Raw genomic sequence first — 17,584 nt, forward strand, 5'->3', positions numbered from 1 at the left:
CAACCTATCGACACGGACACCATCACCGCCATCACGATGGTGAGAGACCGGACCGACTGCAGCGATTCTGGGGCTCGGGGCCAATCGAGCTGCTGTGTGGCCACACCGCAGGCGGAGGCCAACTTGGGTGGCTCAAATCAACATTGGGTGGTGCAGGGCCGTGTGAGAGACGCGGCTGCCATCAGCGCTGCCCCCCCCCCCCGTCTCCTCGTACCGGCACGCAGAGCGTCTCGTCCCCGCAGCGGGAGCGCGCCAGCAGCGCGCCCAGGGCGCGCATCTCCTCGGCGCTGGGCTCGGGCCAATCGGCGTCTCCCCCCGAGTCGGGGCTGGCGCTGCTGGGCTGCGGCTCCACGACGGAGCCGAGCAGCGCGCCGAGGCAGAGCGCGGCGAGCGGCGCGGTTCGCATGGCGAGTTCGGAGCGCGCAGCGCGCGGTAGCGCAGGTTCCTTGGAGCGCGCGAGGGCAGCTGCTGGAGAATGGGAGCTGGGTCCGCGGAATGCGGGGCTGGAGGAGGAGGAGGAGGTGCCAGAGTCGTGGCAGGAGGCGTAACAATGAGGGGGGAGGAGGAGGAGGAGGAGAGGGGGGAGGAGGAGGAGGAGGAACGCGACGCGGGCTCGAGGCACGAGAGACGCGCGAGGTTTCCGCGGCGCGCACCACCTCAGAATCAGAATGTTTGTTGATACTGCAGGACGAATCCGATGAGCTGTAAAGCTCTTTCAGTGGTTTCACACATGTCTCTCCCCGGGGTCATGTCTGAGCGTGGCGCCACTGTAGCACGGCGTTAGCAGCGAACTCCGTGAAGGTGAGCACGGCCCTCCCGATTAGCACGGGTGGATACGTACGGTGCGAAAGAAGTTCAACATTCATACACACAGCCTCTGCAATGTCTTCTTCACGCGACTTCTCGGGTGTGCATACACTAAAGGCAGATCCTCTATGATGTATTTGGCCTACTCTTCCACGCTGACCAGACGTTTTTCAAAGATGTGAGAGTACCCGAACCCGAAACCGCATCCACTGCACAAACCATGGCAGTAGATGCGGATACCTGCTGATGATGATGATGATGCACAAATGGAAACTAAAACAACTCTCTAGGAGTCGCGTGCGACTGTGGTCATCCAGAACTGACCGTACACCATATAACGACGCAATACCCAGATCCGCAAATACGAAGGAGGCATCATCACAGCGATCCACTGCGCTGCTCCTGACACGGTTACCTGGGCTTGAGCACCTGAATGTGACATCGGAGTCGTCGCCCTGCGTCTTCATCAGCTGCCGTACGACCAGAAGATGATGATGATGAAGATGATGGCGGAGTGGCGCCCAAAGGCTGAGCGCAGTTAGAGTCGTGCCCGCTGACCTTGGAGGCGATGGAAATGGGCTCAACCCCAACAACGGAACCAAACTATCCATTTAGAATGGAGGAATCCGATGAGCTATTAATCCATTTTCACGGATGTCCAATATAGGCGGGTCAGTAATTAAAAAGTAAGTATTTAGAAATGATAACTTCCATTTACAACGTTGGAAGAGCCACACAGAGATTACGCGAAGATAGATAGCACAGACACACAGACAGACATACAGACGCACAGACGTACAGACGCACAGACAGACATACAGACATACAGACACACATACATACAGACATACAGACACACAGACATACAGACACACAGACAGACATACAGGCGCACAGATGTACAGACACACAGACAGACATACAGACACACAGACATACAGACATACAGACACACAAACAGACATACAGACGCACAGACTTACAGACGCACAGACAGACATACAGACACACAGACAGACATACAGACACACAGACATACAGACATACAGACACACAGACAGATATACAGACACAGACACACAGACATACAGACATACAGACAGACAGACATACAGACACACACACAGACATACAGACACACAAACAGACACACAGACCTACATACAGACAGACATACAGACACACAGACAGATATACAGACACACAGACACACAGACATACAGACACACAGACATACAGACACGCAGACAGACGTCGGTGGGAGCGGAGCCAGGCCACGTGACTTGCTGGAGACAAAGCGGTTCCCAGCAACTGGAGGAGGGGGAGGAGGAGATTGTGTTGCGAAGGTTGGGTCGCAGAGACAGTTGCATGCATGGGAATGGAGGAAACATCTTGAACCTCCTCAGATTTGCTGGAAGAAAAAAAACGTTCATTGTAGCATCCAATGGCGTATGAACTCCACAAAGTGCGACAAGAGCTTCATGAAGAAGGCAGCCGTGCACAGAGTTGATGGAGCGATGGAACGAGTTCGTGTGGAGCTCCTGAGATGACCGTTCAAGACCTTCGATCGCGGGAGATGACAGCGGCTTCGGGAGGCCTTCAGATTAATCATGGCTGATGATGAATTTCCAGTTATGAATTCCGTGACATGACATATTTAAAGGTGGTCGTGCAATACAACCCATAGGCTCTGCAACACTGCCGCTGCATGCTGTGAAAGGGCAGGGAATTTCCTTAAATCTCGCACACAAAGAAAACCCCACGACAAGAATTGCAGATGAACACAAAGTGGCCTGGTTTATCGGGTGTTTTATTAAAAGAAAAATTCACTGACCACGAATTTACAAGCGCTCCGCGTTGAGTGGGCGTGAGAGCGGTGCGGTGTGTGCGGTGAGGTTGAACTACTACGCGCAGTGACGCCAGGTCACACACTCGTGATTTGTTGCCCACGATGGAATGTTCGACAATTTAAGTAATCGCGTTACTAAATCTCTCACACTCGCAATATTCTTGCCAGTTTCACCTGTTGCCCTGTCAACGAAAAGGCACAGTTCCAAATCAGTTGGACTTTGCAATGGAGATAGGAATTGGGCCGGAATGGCCTTTGATGTTAAGGTGGCTTCGAATCCAACTACAGTAACGCAGAGTGATCACAGCTGATGGTAATGATGATAGTAATTCGATCATGTACCGATGTCGAAGCAATCCTCGCCACAATGCTTACAGGAAGAGTGAACAGGAAGGCATTGTAGGAGCTTGAGGATAAATGTAAAAAGCAGCGATCTCTTATTAGTCAAGAGTTGGCAATTCCATTGAGTTAGGCTGACTTCTTTCCAGACCATTGTGATGGTCAGGGCTCTGCAGTGTGTGGCTGCCACTGCACTTACCGCTCCGTGTATTCCTGACCAGACTCCTCAACGAGACGTCTCATATGCACGGAATGAAGCTGGGCACTCCTCATCTGGCTAGGAGATGTTAACTACCTCGCCTGGTATGCAGGAGGTCGTGGGCTCGATCTCGACCCTGACGCCTGCTGCTGTATATTTGGAGTTTGCGTTTCTCTCTCCCTGTGGTCGTGTGGATTTTTCTCTGGGTCCTCCGGTGTTTCCCTCCACATTTAGAAACACGCACTTACAAATGTGTGGCTGCTACACATTTCCACGTGATAAGCCACTTCGTTGAATCTAGATTTGATCGAGACTTCCTTGAATCTAGATTTGATCTTCGTTGAGCCATGTTTTGTGGCTAGGTCGCTTCTAACAAAGAGCTCTCTAGCTAAGTACGCGCCTTATCTTGTACGAAATGTAAGTTTAGTTGTATGTGTATGCTGAGATTGTAGGTGTCCCACAGTACAGGTCGCTGCCTCTGACTCATGGACGGTATCAAATACCCGTTGTCTACTGGCACATCCGAGCCAGCGCAGGGCTCAGCCCACGCCGCGCTGCGACACATCTGTGATACGCTGGCCTCACGAGACATCTGAATCTGGCTCGGGGCAAGAAGGGCCTGGAGCGGCCACTGACGCATTCATTGCACGCGATGTCCATAGAACAGAACGTGAGGAGGACGCGGCGGCGGCGACGTCACGTCGCGCCGTGACGTCGGTGGCGCGGCTCGGCTTGCGCAGTGGACAGACAACCCGACCCGTGCCGAGGCGCGATGGGATGGCTCTGTGAGTCCTGGGCGAGGCCAGGCTGCGCAGTGGGACGCAGGTCACTCGCCGAGTCCCATCGCCCTCAAAGTCACGTGACATTATTATTTTCGGGTGGAATGAAATTAATATGACTAAGCTACGCACGTGACATTTTGAGGTAGTTAAATACTACAACACAGACAGGGATACAGGGCGATGTGGACTCTCAATAATGACTCTTGATTTTCAGTGATCAGTGATTTTTGGTGATAAAAAATACATTAATTTTCGTAAATTATACAATGTGTTCCTAACCACGAGCATATGAAATACAACCTCATTCGTTGGATATTAAGTTGTATGCCAGGGGACTTTTAATTGCTCCCAAGGTCGGAGATACGGTGCCAACTATACACGCAAGTGGGACCCTTTTTGTTACCAGCATCAAAGTCTGAGAAAATAAGAATATGTTCGCTGTTCGCCTTTTGGCGTTCTCTGGTCTGACACTGGTGAGACTGGGCCCGAAAGAAAGCCGTCTCTGGTGAAGGTCAATCCGTTTCAAAGACAATGCATCGTATAATTATCAGAGCATTTGTTGTTTGCATGTTCACCACAAATCCTGTGTGTGGTTAATGCAGAAACTTGATGCCTTGCTAAAGGTTTCTGTTTGGCGTTTGAACATCTTAACGACTCCTGTTTTATTGCCATAAAGGAAAAAAAAACAATTATTATTATTATTATGTATCCACATACACGTAAGTAGCACGGCACAGTTACACGACGCCACGCAACACGCCTCAAGCAGGCCCACGGCTATGCGGTGCGCTCAGGGCCGACAAGGATGTGAATAACATCTCAGAGGTTGATATATTTACACCTTCAGTAAGTAGACTGCGAGTTCCAAAAGAGAGGCGACCTATTTTTTTGTTACAAAAAGGTTGAGATGCTCCTCCTGCACACACTGCCACGGGGATCAGCGGTCGTCTGTGGAGAGCGAGGCTCCCTGGGTGACTACAGCACGGTGGTTTGCTCTTGCTGACTGCACGTGAGCTGCGTGCCCGCGGCGCTGCCCCTGAGCAGCAGGGAGACGCGCGTGCTGCCGCCGCCGCTCGCGGCCGCGTGCTGCTGCTGCTGCTGCTGCCGCTGCTTGGAGCTCTGCACGAGGAGACGCTCCGAGCGCCAGCCGCGCCACTTTCGCCTCAGCTCCAGCTGCACCTGCACAGAAGCCGGCGAGATGTGTTCACGCCTGAGCAACCTACAGGTGGAACACGACAAATACCCCCCCAGCCCTACACACCCCGCCCCCTATAGCCTGCACAGGCTGTTGGGGCAAGTGCTGTTAGCGATCACCTATGAAGGCCGGCACGGCACCCCAGGGGCTGGGTGGCCAGCACCACGCCCGACCGCCTTTGTTTCCCCAGTGGCGACGTTCACACACCGTACCAGGTACGCATTTGAGGCCGAGTCGAGCTACGGGAGGTCCAGGTACCGGTTGACCGCGGTTCGTGACACAGACGGGTCGACCGGCATAACAGGCGTGAGAGTTGTTTTGTGAATGTCTGCGGTGCTCCCTTACCTCTCCATTGAGGAAGCAGTATAGAAGTGCCACCACGAAGCCCTGCGTGGACACACAACAGCGTCGAGCGCAGGGTTCAATCGCGGGGACCGTTCGCTTGCCAGCCACAAGCTTCATCTCAGCCGATGAGACGCCGCGCGTCGAAACCATTCCAGCGTATGCTGGCACCGAATGAACGCTGATCGAATCATTCACTTGCCCAGTTGGTCGTGGAGCCAATGGGTCGTGTAAAGGATATTGGTCACGCAAGCCGGAGAGAATGCTTACCGATTCCAATTTACACATTTGCGGGTGAACGTGATGATGCGTCTCAAGTACAATAAAACAAACACGGTGGTCACCACAGGGCCTCTCTCTGGGACAGATGCAGCACACGTTTGGTGGCAATGCGGAGCCTCGTGGTGTCCAGGCCATGAACCCGAGCAGTGGAGATTTGATTGTTTTGTTAATGTAACATTTTCGTGAGCAATATTATCCACAATAAAGTTGTCTGGATCAGATCGCGTAAATGTAATGCGTCGTAAACCCACTTCCACCCGACACAGCCAATTAGTGAGGTTTGTCACAACACGTGACAATTTAATTTTTATTCAAAGCTTTCGTGACTGCAGGGAGGCATATTCTTGGTTCTTTCGGTAAAGTCACGTAGAAGGGAAACAATAAAATAATACAAATATAAAACAATACATTTTATTGTTTTATATTTTATAATAAAATAATAAAAATATTAAACAATGCATTTTATTGTTTTATATTTTTATTATTTTATTGTTTCCCTTCTACGTGACTTTACCGAAAGAACCAAGAATCCGTGCCAATTAGTTACTACTTCAGTACACCGTCTGAGTGTGGAGAGCAAACCCAGAGAAACATTTTCAATTCGAGGAAACGACGTTTCGCTGGTGATTACAACAACAACAATCAGCATCATCAGGCGATTGCCAGAATCGTGAATAAGTCTTCCTGCTTCCGGTATTCAACCACCTCACCAGTGAGTCCTGGCCAGTAATAATCCGTTTTATGCAAAACATAATTAAATAATCTATTGAAATTATTATAAATCATTGTTTTGTATGCCCCATGAAATTACGTTTGGCGAGATAAGGAACCTAAGCTCGCTATTCTCTGACTACATCTGATTTATATGTGAATTCTTGAGCATTCAAAAAATAAAATTATAATTCTATATCCCCTCGCCGACACCAGACACAGGCCTTGTGGCTGAGACGGTGACGAGTAGAGGATGGTCGTTCTCGAGATAAATGAACGGTTTAGCTTTGGAGGCGTGGTGCGTTCTCCGTAACGCTCAGGCGAAGTCGAGCAGAACTTTAATTGGGATCGAGAAAAATCCCCCCGCGGGTATCCCGGTCCTAGGCCAGAGATATTTTCTTGATCTCAAGAAATAAGTAAGACGGGAAATTGTATTTTACCTTGGGAGAGGAGATGTGTGAATGTTCGTGTTCGCACATGACTGCCGACGTGAAGGCGTTCAAATTCTATGCATTTAAATCACATTTTATAAGCGTATATTTATTCACAAATTACCTTGCAGTGTTGCCAAAAATCGCGTGTTATTGCTTTGCATTTAAACAGCGATGTCTACTACATTGTCGTGTTTTTAATGAGAGCGAACAATTACGGAGGGCTTCCATTCCCAAAGGTAATAAAGCATAATCGGTGGCGAGTATAAATGAAACTCTCTAAACAAAGAGGTGTATTGCAAATCCGCCTGCGAAGCCACGTGACTGCATGCCGCACAACGCCTACACGCATTGATCAGCGGCCAAACGCACATCAGCGGTGTCAGTGACTGAGACACCATACATAGCAGCTGGCGTTATTAAAATGAAACCCGACCCGCACTCCCGGCAACCCACAGTCCCTCCTCCTCCTCCCGCTGCTGCTGCTGCTGCTGCCACCCCGAGTCACCTGGAACGACCCGAGCGCGAGCTCCAGGTAGAGGCGCGTGCGCGTCGCCAGCTCGCCCGCCTCGTCGGGGAAGAAGGCGAACACTGCGTAGTGGACGCCGAACAGCGGGATGAGCAGCAGCGTCGACTTGGCGAGGCGCCTGCACTCCCGAGCGCGCGCACGGCACCCCGTGAACGCACGGCACCCCGTGAACGCACGGCACCCCGTGAACGCACGGCACCCCGTGAACGCACGGCACCCCGTGAACGCACGGCACCCCGTGAACGCACGGCACCCCGTGAACGCACGGCACCCCGTGAACGCACGGCACCCCGTGAACGCACGGCACCCCGTGAACGCACGGAACCCCGTGAACGCACGGCACCCCGTGAACGCACGGCACCCCGTGAACACACGGCACCCCGTGAACGCACGGCACCCCGTGAACGCACGGCACCCCGTGAACGCACGGCACCTCGTGAACGGGAACAAAGACGACCCCCGCCCATTCCTCGTGCAGGGTACGAGCGCGCTTGGGGCTGAGTGGTGTTGGGCGAGCGCTGGAGCGCAGCAGCGTCTCAGCAGCCCGGTAGATGGGGGCCGCGTGCTCGCTCCTCGTGAATCGCGCCAAGTGAACATTTAGAGGTGGCACAGATGTAGGAAGGACTAGCATAGACACACATTAGTGTAGCTACCGTATAATCATAATATAACATAACAGATGTATCCCTTCCTAAAACAAGAAACACCAACGGGGCTTCCTGGTATCCAGCTCAAGTGCTCTGTTAATTGTAATTATACACATGTTGAACTTCTTTCGCACCGTACGTAGCCAACCGCGCTAATCGGAAGTGCGTAATCAACCGTTGTTATTGAGCATATACCGGATAACTTCACTGGTTATAGTGTTTCATATTCTTGGTTCTTTCGGTATAGTCACGTTGAAGGGAAACAACGTGACTTTACCGAAAGAACCAAAAATATGAATCACTGCAGTCACGAAAGCTTTAAATAAATAAAAATGGTGATTGTGTTGTTAGTTTAAAGTTTGCTTTGTAAATGTTATCAGACCGACTCATGCACAGGCATTCAACACCACAGCCACAGATCACATACGAGAAACCAATAACAAAGACCCCCGTATAGCCTTAACAGACTTTTGTGGCAAGTGCTGTTAGCTAGTCCCTATGAAGGCTGGCACAGCACACGAGGGAATGGGTAGCCAGAACCACGACCGGCTGCCTTTGTCTCTTTAGTGGCAATGTTTACATATCGCACTAGGTATTCATTTGAGGCTGAATCGACCTAGAGGAGGCCCATGACCGATTCAAATATGCCCTACTTTTATGAGTCGTGAATGGGCATCGAATTCGGGTCGCCGGGTTCGTAGTGCAGTGCGGTTAACAATGCGCCACCCACTCACTCACTCACACACTCACTCGCCCACTCACACATTCACCTACTAACCCACCCACTCACACACTCACCCACCCACTCACCCACTCACTCACCCACCCACTCACCCACTTACACACTCACCCACTCACCCACTCACTCACCCACTCACCCACCCACTCACCCACCCACTCACCCACTCACACACTCACCCACTCACCCACTCACTCACCCACTCACCCACCCACTCACCCACCCACTCACCCACTCACACACTCACCCACTCACTCACCCAGCACACCCACACACTCACCCACTCACTCACCCACTCACATACTCACCGACTCACACACTCACCGACTCGCACACTCACACACCCACACACTCACTGACTCACACACTTACCCACTCACACACTCACCGACTCACACACTCACCGACTTACACACTCACACACTAACTCACACACTCACCCACTCACACACTCACCGACTCACACACTCACACACCCACACACTCACCGACTCACACACTTACCCGCTCACACACTCACCGACTCACACACTCACACACTCACCGACTCACCCACTCACACACTCACACATTCACCCACTCACACACTCACCCACTCACACACTCACCGACTCACACACACTCACCCACTCACACACTCACCCACTTACACACTCACCCACTCGCACACTCACCCACTCACACACTCACCGACTCATACATCAACTCACACACTTACCCACTCACACACTTACCCACCCACACACTCACCGACTCACACACTCACACACCCACACACTCACCGACTCACACACTCACACACCCACACACGCACCCACTCACACACTCACCCACTCACTCACTCACCCACTCACCCACTCACCCACTCACACACTCACACACTCACCCACTCACTCACCCACTCACCTACTCACCCACTCACACACCCACACACTCACCGACTCAACCACTCACACACCCACACACTCACCCACTCACACACTCACCCACTCACACACTCACCCACTCACACACTCACCCACACACTTATCAACTCACACACTCACACACCCACTCACTTACCGACTCACACACTCACCGACTCATACATCAACTCACACACTCACACACTTACCCACTCACACACTTACCCACTCACACACTCACCGACTCACACACTCACTCACACACTCACCGACTCACCCACTCACACACCCACACATTCACCCACTCACACACTCACCCACTCACCCACTCACACCCCCACACACTCACCCACTCACTCACTCACCCACTCACCTACTCACCCACTCACACACCCACACACTCACCGACTCAACCACTCACACACCCACACTCTCACCCACTCACACACTAACACACCCACACACTCACCCACTCACACACTCACCCACTCACACACATCCACACACTCATCAACTCACACACTCACACACCCACTCACTTACCCACTCACACACTCACCGACTCATACATCAACTCACCCACTCACACACTCACCCACTCACACACTCACCCACTCACACACACCCACACACTCATCAACTCACACACTCACACACCCACTCACTTACCCACTCACACACTCACCGACTCATACATCAACTCACCCACTCACACACTCACCCACTCACTCACCCACTCACTTTTTCTGCTTTTGCCTTCGCAACGTCTCAGCTTTGGAATCCCCTCCCATCATCCCTCTTCCCAATATCTTGATCACCTTGCTCAATTCTATACATGTTAGAGCTCTTATCTATTACGACTTTTATCGTGTTATTTTTTATTCTGCTCGGCACTTGACATTCTGGGCCTGTGATCAGCAACTGTGTTAATATAATAATATATAGTCACGATACAAAACTGGTCAATGTAATGGCTAATCAATGTTCATTGATTAATTGTGTTGGTTTATGCGGTAGCAAGCATTCAGCCATCAGCTGTTTTTAAAAAATGACCGGAGGCCAACGATTGAACGTTCCAGCGACAACATCAGCACATCGCAGACACTGAGGAGCGAGCACAGTTGAGGAACAATAAGAAGAGGTTTTACCCTTTCTGGCAAAAAACTTACGTGTTAAGATGTCCAAACACCAACGAGATGCCATGTGCATGGCATCATGCCTGCATTACCCACACATACTTGTGGCAAAACGTTCAAACAGACATGCTCTATACTCTTTGGTTCTTTCGGTAAAGTCACGTAGGTATAAAATAAATCACGACGTTTCGGGCGCAACACAAGCGTCCGTCATCAGGTGATGTTGTGATTTATTTTATTTTATACCTACGTGACTTTACCGAAAGAACCAAAGAGTATGGATTCCTGCAGCCACGAAAGCTTCAAACATGCTCTGATAATACATGGGCATTGCCTTTGCAACTGATCGACCTGCACCAGAGACAGCCTTTTGCATGGCCTTGTCTCACGAGTGTTAGAGCAGAGATCGCCAAAAGGCGAGTAGCACAAAGACAATGCCACTATCAGAACACTTCGAGCTCGCCTCGACCAAAAAAATGTCGCATGGATGCAGTTGAGGAGGACAACGTTCAAGCCACGCGGCCATCCAAGGAAGACGAACGGCATCGTCGACCTCGCTGCACCGAGGCACCCCAAGACCACCGAGAGCACTGCCAGGGGTGGAGCGGACATCTGGAACACACCACGTGGCGCGGGCTCTCTCCCCCCAACATCGAGATGTTGACTCATGACTAACCACATTGCACGTCTTTCCGTGACAAAACATTATCTCAATGTCAATTATGGGGGGTTTTTTTCCGCACGCAAATAAATTTTTAGCGCTCACGTATCATAACCACACGCACGTAGACATTAATGATTCGGGAAAAGCGTATTGTGTAATCGTAACCCCTCCACAACTCTAAAAATGGTTAATTGCAACCACAGCAGCACAATCATTAACTATGCAATTGAGTGGCCAAGCAAACTTGAAAAATATAATTCAGCGCAATTCACGTTTTAGTGGGAAAGTGTTTCCCTATTGTTGTAAGTTTGTCCATGGAAGAAGCCCTGCTCCAAGTGAAGTTTTACTGTTGAGGGCAGCTGGGAACTCTCCTTAGAGTGGTGAGGGCAGTCTGGGAACTCTCCTTAGAGTGGTGAGGGCAGTCTGGGAACTCTCCTTAGAGTGGTGAGGGCAGCTGGGAACTCTCCTTAGAGTGGTGAGGGCAGTCTGGGAACTCTCCTTAGAGTGGTGAGGGCAGTCTGGGAACTCTCCTTAGTGTGGTGAGGGCAGTCTGGGAACTCTCCTTAGAGTGGTGAGGGCAGTCTGGGAACTCTCATTAGAGTGGTGAGGGCAGTCTGGGAACTCTCCTTAGAGTGGTGAGGGCAGTCTGGGAACTCTCCTTAGAGTGGTGAGGGCAGTCTGGGAACTCTCCTTAGAGTGGTGAGGGCAGTCTGGGAACTCTCCTTAGAGTGGTGAGGGCAGTCTGGGAACTCTCCTTAGAGTGGTGAGGGCAGTCTGGGAACTCTCCTTAGAGTGGTGAGGGCAGTCTGGGAACTCTCCTTAGTGTGGTGACGGCAGTCTGGGAGGTCTCCTTAGTGTGGTGAGGGCAGTCTGGGAACTCTCCTTAGAGTGGTGAGGGCAGTCTGGGAGGTTTCCTTAGAGTGGTGAGGGCAGTCTGGGAACTCTCCTTAGAGTGGTGAGGGCAGTCTGGGAACTCTCCTTAGTGTGGTGAGGGCAGTCTGGGAACTCTCCTTAGAGTGGTGAGGGCAGTCTGGGAACTCTCCTTAGAGTGGTGAGGGCAGTCTGGGAGGACTCCTTAGTGTGGTGAGGGCAGTCTGGGAACTCTCCTTAGAGTGGTGAGGGCAGTCTGGGAGGTCTCCTTAGAGTGGTGAGGGCAGTCTGGGAACTCTCCTTAGAGTGGTGAGGGCAGTCTGGGAACTCTCCTTAGTGTGGTGAGGGCAGTCTGGGAACTCTCCTTAGAGTGGTGAGGGCAGTCTGGGAACTCTCCTTAGAGTGGTGAGGGCAGTCTGGGAGGTCTCCTTAGAGTGGTGAGGGCAGTCTGGGAACTCTCCTTAGAGTGGTGAGGGCAGTCTGGGAACTCTCCTTAGAGTGGTGAGGGCAGTCTAGGAACTCTCCTTAGAGTGGTGAGGGCAGTCAGGGAACTCTCCTTAGAGTGGTGAGGGCAGTCTGGGAACTCTCCTTAGAGTGGTGAGGGCAGTCTAGGAACTCTCCTTAGAGTGGTGAGGGCAGTCAGGGAACTCTCCTTAGAGTGGTGAGGGCAGTCTGGGAGGTCTCCTTAGTGTGGTGAGGGCAGTCTGGGAACTCTCCTTAGGGTGGTGAGGGCAGTCTGGGAACTCTCCTGAGTGTGGTGAGGGCAGTCTGGGAACTCTCCTTAGAGTGGTGAGGGCAGTCTGGGAGCTCTCCTTAGAGTGGTGAGGGCAGTCTGGGAACTCTCCTTAGAGTGGTGAGGGCAGTCTGGGAACTCTCCTTAGTGTGGTGAGGGCAGTCTGGGAACTCTCCTTAGAGTGGTGAGGGCAGTCTGGGAACTCTCCTTAGAGTGGTGAGGGCAGTCTGGGAGGTCTCCTTAGTGTGGTGAGGGCAGTCTGGGAACTCTCCTTAGAGTGGTGAGGGCAGTCTGGGAACTCTCCTTAGTGTGGTGAGGGCAGTCTGGGAACTCTCCTTAGAGTGGTGAGGGCAGTCTGGGAGCTCTCCTTAGAGTGGTGAGGGCAGTCTGGGAACTCTCCTTAGTGTGGTGAGGGCAGTCTGGGAACTCTCCTTAGAGTGGTGAGGGCAGTCTGGGAACTCTCCTTAGAGTGGTGAGGGCAGTCTGGGAGGTCTCCTTAGTGTGGTGAGGGCAGTCTGGGAACTCTCCTTAGGGTGGTGAGGGCAGTCTGGGAACTCTCCTTAGTGTGGTGAGGGCAGTCTGGGAACTCTCCTTAGAGTGGTGAGGGCAGTCTGGGAACTCTCCTTAGAGTGGCGAGGGCAGTCTGGGAACTCTCCTTAGTGTGGTGAGGGCAGACTGGGAACTCTCCTTAGAGTGGTGAGGGCAGTCTGGGAACTCTCCTTAGAGTGGTGAGGGCAGTCTGGGAACTCTCCTTAGAGTGGTGAGGGCAGTCTGGGAACTCTCCTTAGAGTGGTGAGGGCAGTCTGGGAGGTCTCCTTAGTGTGGTGAGGGCAGTCTGGGAACTCTCCTTAGTGTGGTGAGGGCAGTCTGGGAACTCTCCTTAGAGTGGTGAGGGCAGTCTGGGAACTCTCCTTAGAGTGGTGAGGGCAGTCTGAGAACTCTCCTTAGGGTGGTGAGGGCAGTCTGGGAACTCTCCTTAGAGTGGTGAGGGCAGTCTGGGAACTCTCCTTAGTGTGGTGAGGGCAGTCTGGGAGGTCTCCTTAGTGTGGTGAGGGCAATCTGGGAACTCTCCTTAGAGTGCTGAGGGCAGTCTGGGAACTCTCCTTAGAGTGGTGAGGGCAGTCTGGGAACTCTCCTTAGAGTGGTGAGGGCAGTCTGGGAGGTCTCCTTAGAGTGGTGAGGGCAGTCTGGGAACTCTCCTTAGAGTGGTGAGGGCCGTCTGGGAACTCTTCTTAGTGTGGTGAGGGCAGTCTGGGAACTCTCCTTAGAGTGGTGAGGGCAGTCTGGGAACTCTCCTTAGAGTGGTGGGGGCAGTCTGGGAACTCTCCTTAGTGTGGTGAGGGCAGTCTGGGAACTCTCCTTAGAGTGGTGAGGGCAGTCTGGAAGGTCTCCTTAGTGTGGTGAGGGCAGTCTGGGAACTCTCCTTAGAGTGGTGAGGGCAGTCTGGGAACTCTCCTTAGAGTGGTGAGGGCAGTCTGGGAGGTCTCCTTAGTGTGGTGAGGGCAGTCTGGGAACTCTCCTTAGGGTGGTGAGGGCAGTCTGGGAACTCTCCTTAGAGTGGTGAGGGCAGTCTGGGAACTCTCCTTAGAGTGGTGAGGGCAGTCTGGGAGCTCTCCTTAGAGTGGTGAGGGCAGTCTGGGAACTCTCCTTAGAGTGGTGAGGGCAGTCTGGGAACTCTCCTTAGAGTGGCGAGGGCAGTCTGGGAACTCTCCTTAGAGTGGTGAGGGCAGTCTGGGAACTCTCCTTAGAGTGGTGAGGGCAGTCTGGGAACTCTCCTTAGAGTGGTGAGGGCAGTCAGGGAACTCTCCTTAGAGTGGTGAGGGCAGTCTGGGAGGTCTCCTTAGAGTGGTGAGGGCAGTCTGGGAGGTCTCCTTAGTGTGGTGAGGGCAGTCTGGGAACTCTCCTTAGAGTGGTGAGGGCAGTCTGGGAACTCTCCTTAGAGTGGTGAGGGCAGTCTGGGAACTCTCCTTAGAGTGGTGAGGGCAGTCTGGGAACTCTCCTTAGTGTGGTGAGGGCAGTCTGGGAACTCTCCTTAGAGTGGTGAGGGCAGTCTGGGAGGTCTCCTTAGAGTGGTGAGGGCAGTCTGGGAACTCTCCTTAGGGTGGTGAGGGCAGTCTGGGAACTCTCCTTAGAGTGGTGAGGGCAGTCTGGGAACTCTCCTTAGCGTGGTGAGGGCAGTCTGGGAACTCTCCTTAGAGTGGTGAGGGCAGTCTGGGAACTCTCCTTAGAGTGGTGAGGGCAGTCTGGGAACTCTCCTTAGAGTGGTGAGGGCAGTCTGGGAACTCTCCTTAGAGTGGTGAGGGCAGTCTGGGAACTCTCCTTAGGGTGGTGAGGGCAGTCTGGGAACTCTCCTTAGAGTGGTGAGGGCAGTCTGGGAGGTCTCCTTAGTGTGGTGAGGGCAGTCTGGGAGCTCTCGAGGGAGATCACGACAGCACTCACGTGTCGCACCACGTGACCCCCACGGCAACGGGATTGAAATAAAACAAAAACTGTGAATCGATGGGAGCGAATGGAGCTCAAGTGATGGGACGTAAGCCCAGTGGTGGGATCGAGGTCATGGGGTGGGATTTGAGCCACGGGAATTGGGAAGGGAGTGAACCGTCCTTACACGAGTGAGCACGTGCCACCCGTGAGGCATACGCACTGCACTGCACATGGTTGAATTAAGTGAAACTAAACTTATTTATTTACTCGGTAAAGCCCACCGAGCTATGTAGCTCTTTTTAAGCGGGGACCTGGCCACGCATGTTTACTCATCAAAGTGGCTCATCCCATGTGGGAATATAAAGCACCCAAATAATCTAAACGCACGCTTCTTAATGTGGAGGGCAAACGCGCATGACCACGTGACCACCACGGGAAGAGAGAGAGAGAACACGCGAACTCCAATCTTACAGGAGTCACGGTTCGGGATGTCAGCCACGACCCACTGCGTTCCAGGCGACGGGGATGCCGTCTCCTCGTCACCACGTGACAAATTAATTGAAGAAATTCGATTGCCACGAGGGGGTATGGTGATTCGATTAAAGTATAATTTTCACACGGTGATTTTGCGCGCCATTAGCATTATTTCACAATTAACTGTGTCTAGTTTGGTCCAGATTCCTGAGCACAGCGGCGGGCCAATTGTCCGGTGCACTGCAGGAACTCAGTGAGTTCGATTTCTGGCCACGGGGAGCCACGGGAGCCTCGCGGGGCCATGGACGCGTCTCAGACGCAGCGCGGCTCCAGTCGCCGCTAGGGGGCGCGCGAGAGGCAGTGGCGATGCCATCCGCACAAATTAACGCGCATTTGCAATGTCTGAGCTTAGCTGATCGCTCCTCTTCGCTCCCTGTGCGGCACACGGCCGCGACAAAGCCCACCCCGTGGCGGACGGCCTTGACCCCAAAACAGGCCCATGGTCTTTAATTAGTTTATTTGCAATGTCTGACGTTCTCATTATTGATCTTTTCCTGAAGATGCTTGACCCATTGTCAAATTAAATGTCGTACCTAAATTTAGCTGTGAGAATCGTTCTTCAGCGCACCGGTGAGTGAGTCCAAATGAGAATAGTTAGCGCGTTAAACGCTTGCACACGTGACAATTGTTTGGCTGTGTTGGGTGGTGGAGCGTCTTAATGACACAAATGTCGCCGGATCATTACGTAGCCTATGCAGGAAATAAATTATGAATCGATTCATGTCCACGTTTGGCTCCTCAATTCCATAATCAATTGTATGCTCTCTATGTAAAAGTTATAGCAGGTGGGATTAGGGCTTGATGGGTCATCAGTCGTTGAAGTACTTTTTTCTCGTAATTTATGTATTAATTTTTTAGTGTTTGATTTGCTAAGTAGTGAGGTTTTGTTTTATATCATCTGTGTAAGGAACTCGCTAATTGATGTGCAGCGTTGTGGGATGCAATTGCATGAATGGCGCTGGATAAAGTGAAATTATTATTTTCAACATCATCATCTTTCTTTGTCATCATTAAAACTATCATCGTCGTAATCATCATCACCGCCACAATTATCATCATCATCATCATTTTAAACATCGCATGAAAACAAACGCCACGTGGACCGGGCCCTCATTGTCCACGACCGCCGTTCACGACCGATGCCGCACACGAGACGCCGACATCGCGTCCACGATTCATCGCGCGGGGCGTGCCACTGACTTGTAGTGATGGTTGCTGCGTGCCCCTCTGACGAGCGGCGATCGCAGCTTCTTGAGCAGCATGTGTATGATGCTCACGAAGAGGGAGAAGTTGACCTGGCAGCAGCACACGCGACGAGACGATCGTTAGGCGCGCGCTGTAGAACCTGGCCACGACGACGAGGTTCTGACGAGCGTCGACCGCGACTCGCACCAGGGCCGTTCCCAGCTCGCATCGCGCACGCACGGCCGAGGGCGTTGCACGAAAGTTTATTCAGAACACGAGAA

The 17,584-nt window shown here is 52.2% G+C and overlaps 2 protein-coding genes across 4 annotated transcripts in view; both read right to left on the bottom strand.

Annotated features, from left to right (window-relative positions):
• Positions 1 to 500, bottom strand: part of LOC116940801 (zinc transporter ZIP12-like) — a 29,970-nt gene extending 29,470 nt beyond the window's left edge. The window contains exon 1 of one of the 2 annotated variants that reach the window (XM_032951009.2): positions 215 to 500. In XM_032951009.2, coding sequence (XP_032806900.2) covers positions 215 to 406 — 192 coding nt within the window. In that variant the 5' untranslated portion in view covers positions 407 to 500. The remainder of the gene's footprint in view (positions 1 to 214) is intronic. The other variant, XM_032951008.2, reaches the window with a different exon arrangement.
• Positions 501 to 2,599: 2,099 nt separating this feature from the next.
• Positions 2,600 to 17,584, bottom strand: part of LOC116941138 (vasoactive intestinal polypeptide receptor 2-like) — a 50,620-nt gene continuing 35,635 nt past the window's right edge. The window contains exons 10-13 of one of the 2 annotated variants that reach the window (XM_076066216.1): positions 17,319 to 17,413; positions 7,446 to 7,584; positions 5,517 to 5,558; positions 2,600 to 5,155 (exon numbers count right to left, since the gene is read on the bottom strand). In XM_076066216.1, coding sequence (XP_075922331.1) covers positions 4,952 to 5,155; positions 5,517 to 5,558; positions 7,446 to 7,584; positions 17,319 to 17,413 — 480 coding nt within the window. In that variant the 3' untranslated portion in view covers positions 2,600 to 4,951. The other variant, XM_076066215.1, reaches the window with a different exon arrangement.

This window comes from Petromyzon marinus, chromosome 10 (genome assembly GCF_048934315.1).
Source record: "Petromyzon marinus isolate PM22_M1 ecotype Great Lakes invasive population chromosome 10, UKy_Petmar_22M1.pri1.0, whole genome shotgun sequence".
Taxonomy (NCBI): Eukaryota; Metazoa; Chordata; class Hyperoartia; order Petromyzontiformes; family Petromyzontidae; genus Petromyzon; species Petromyzon marinus.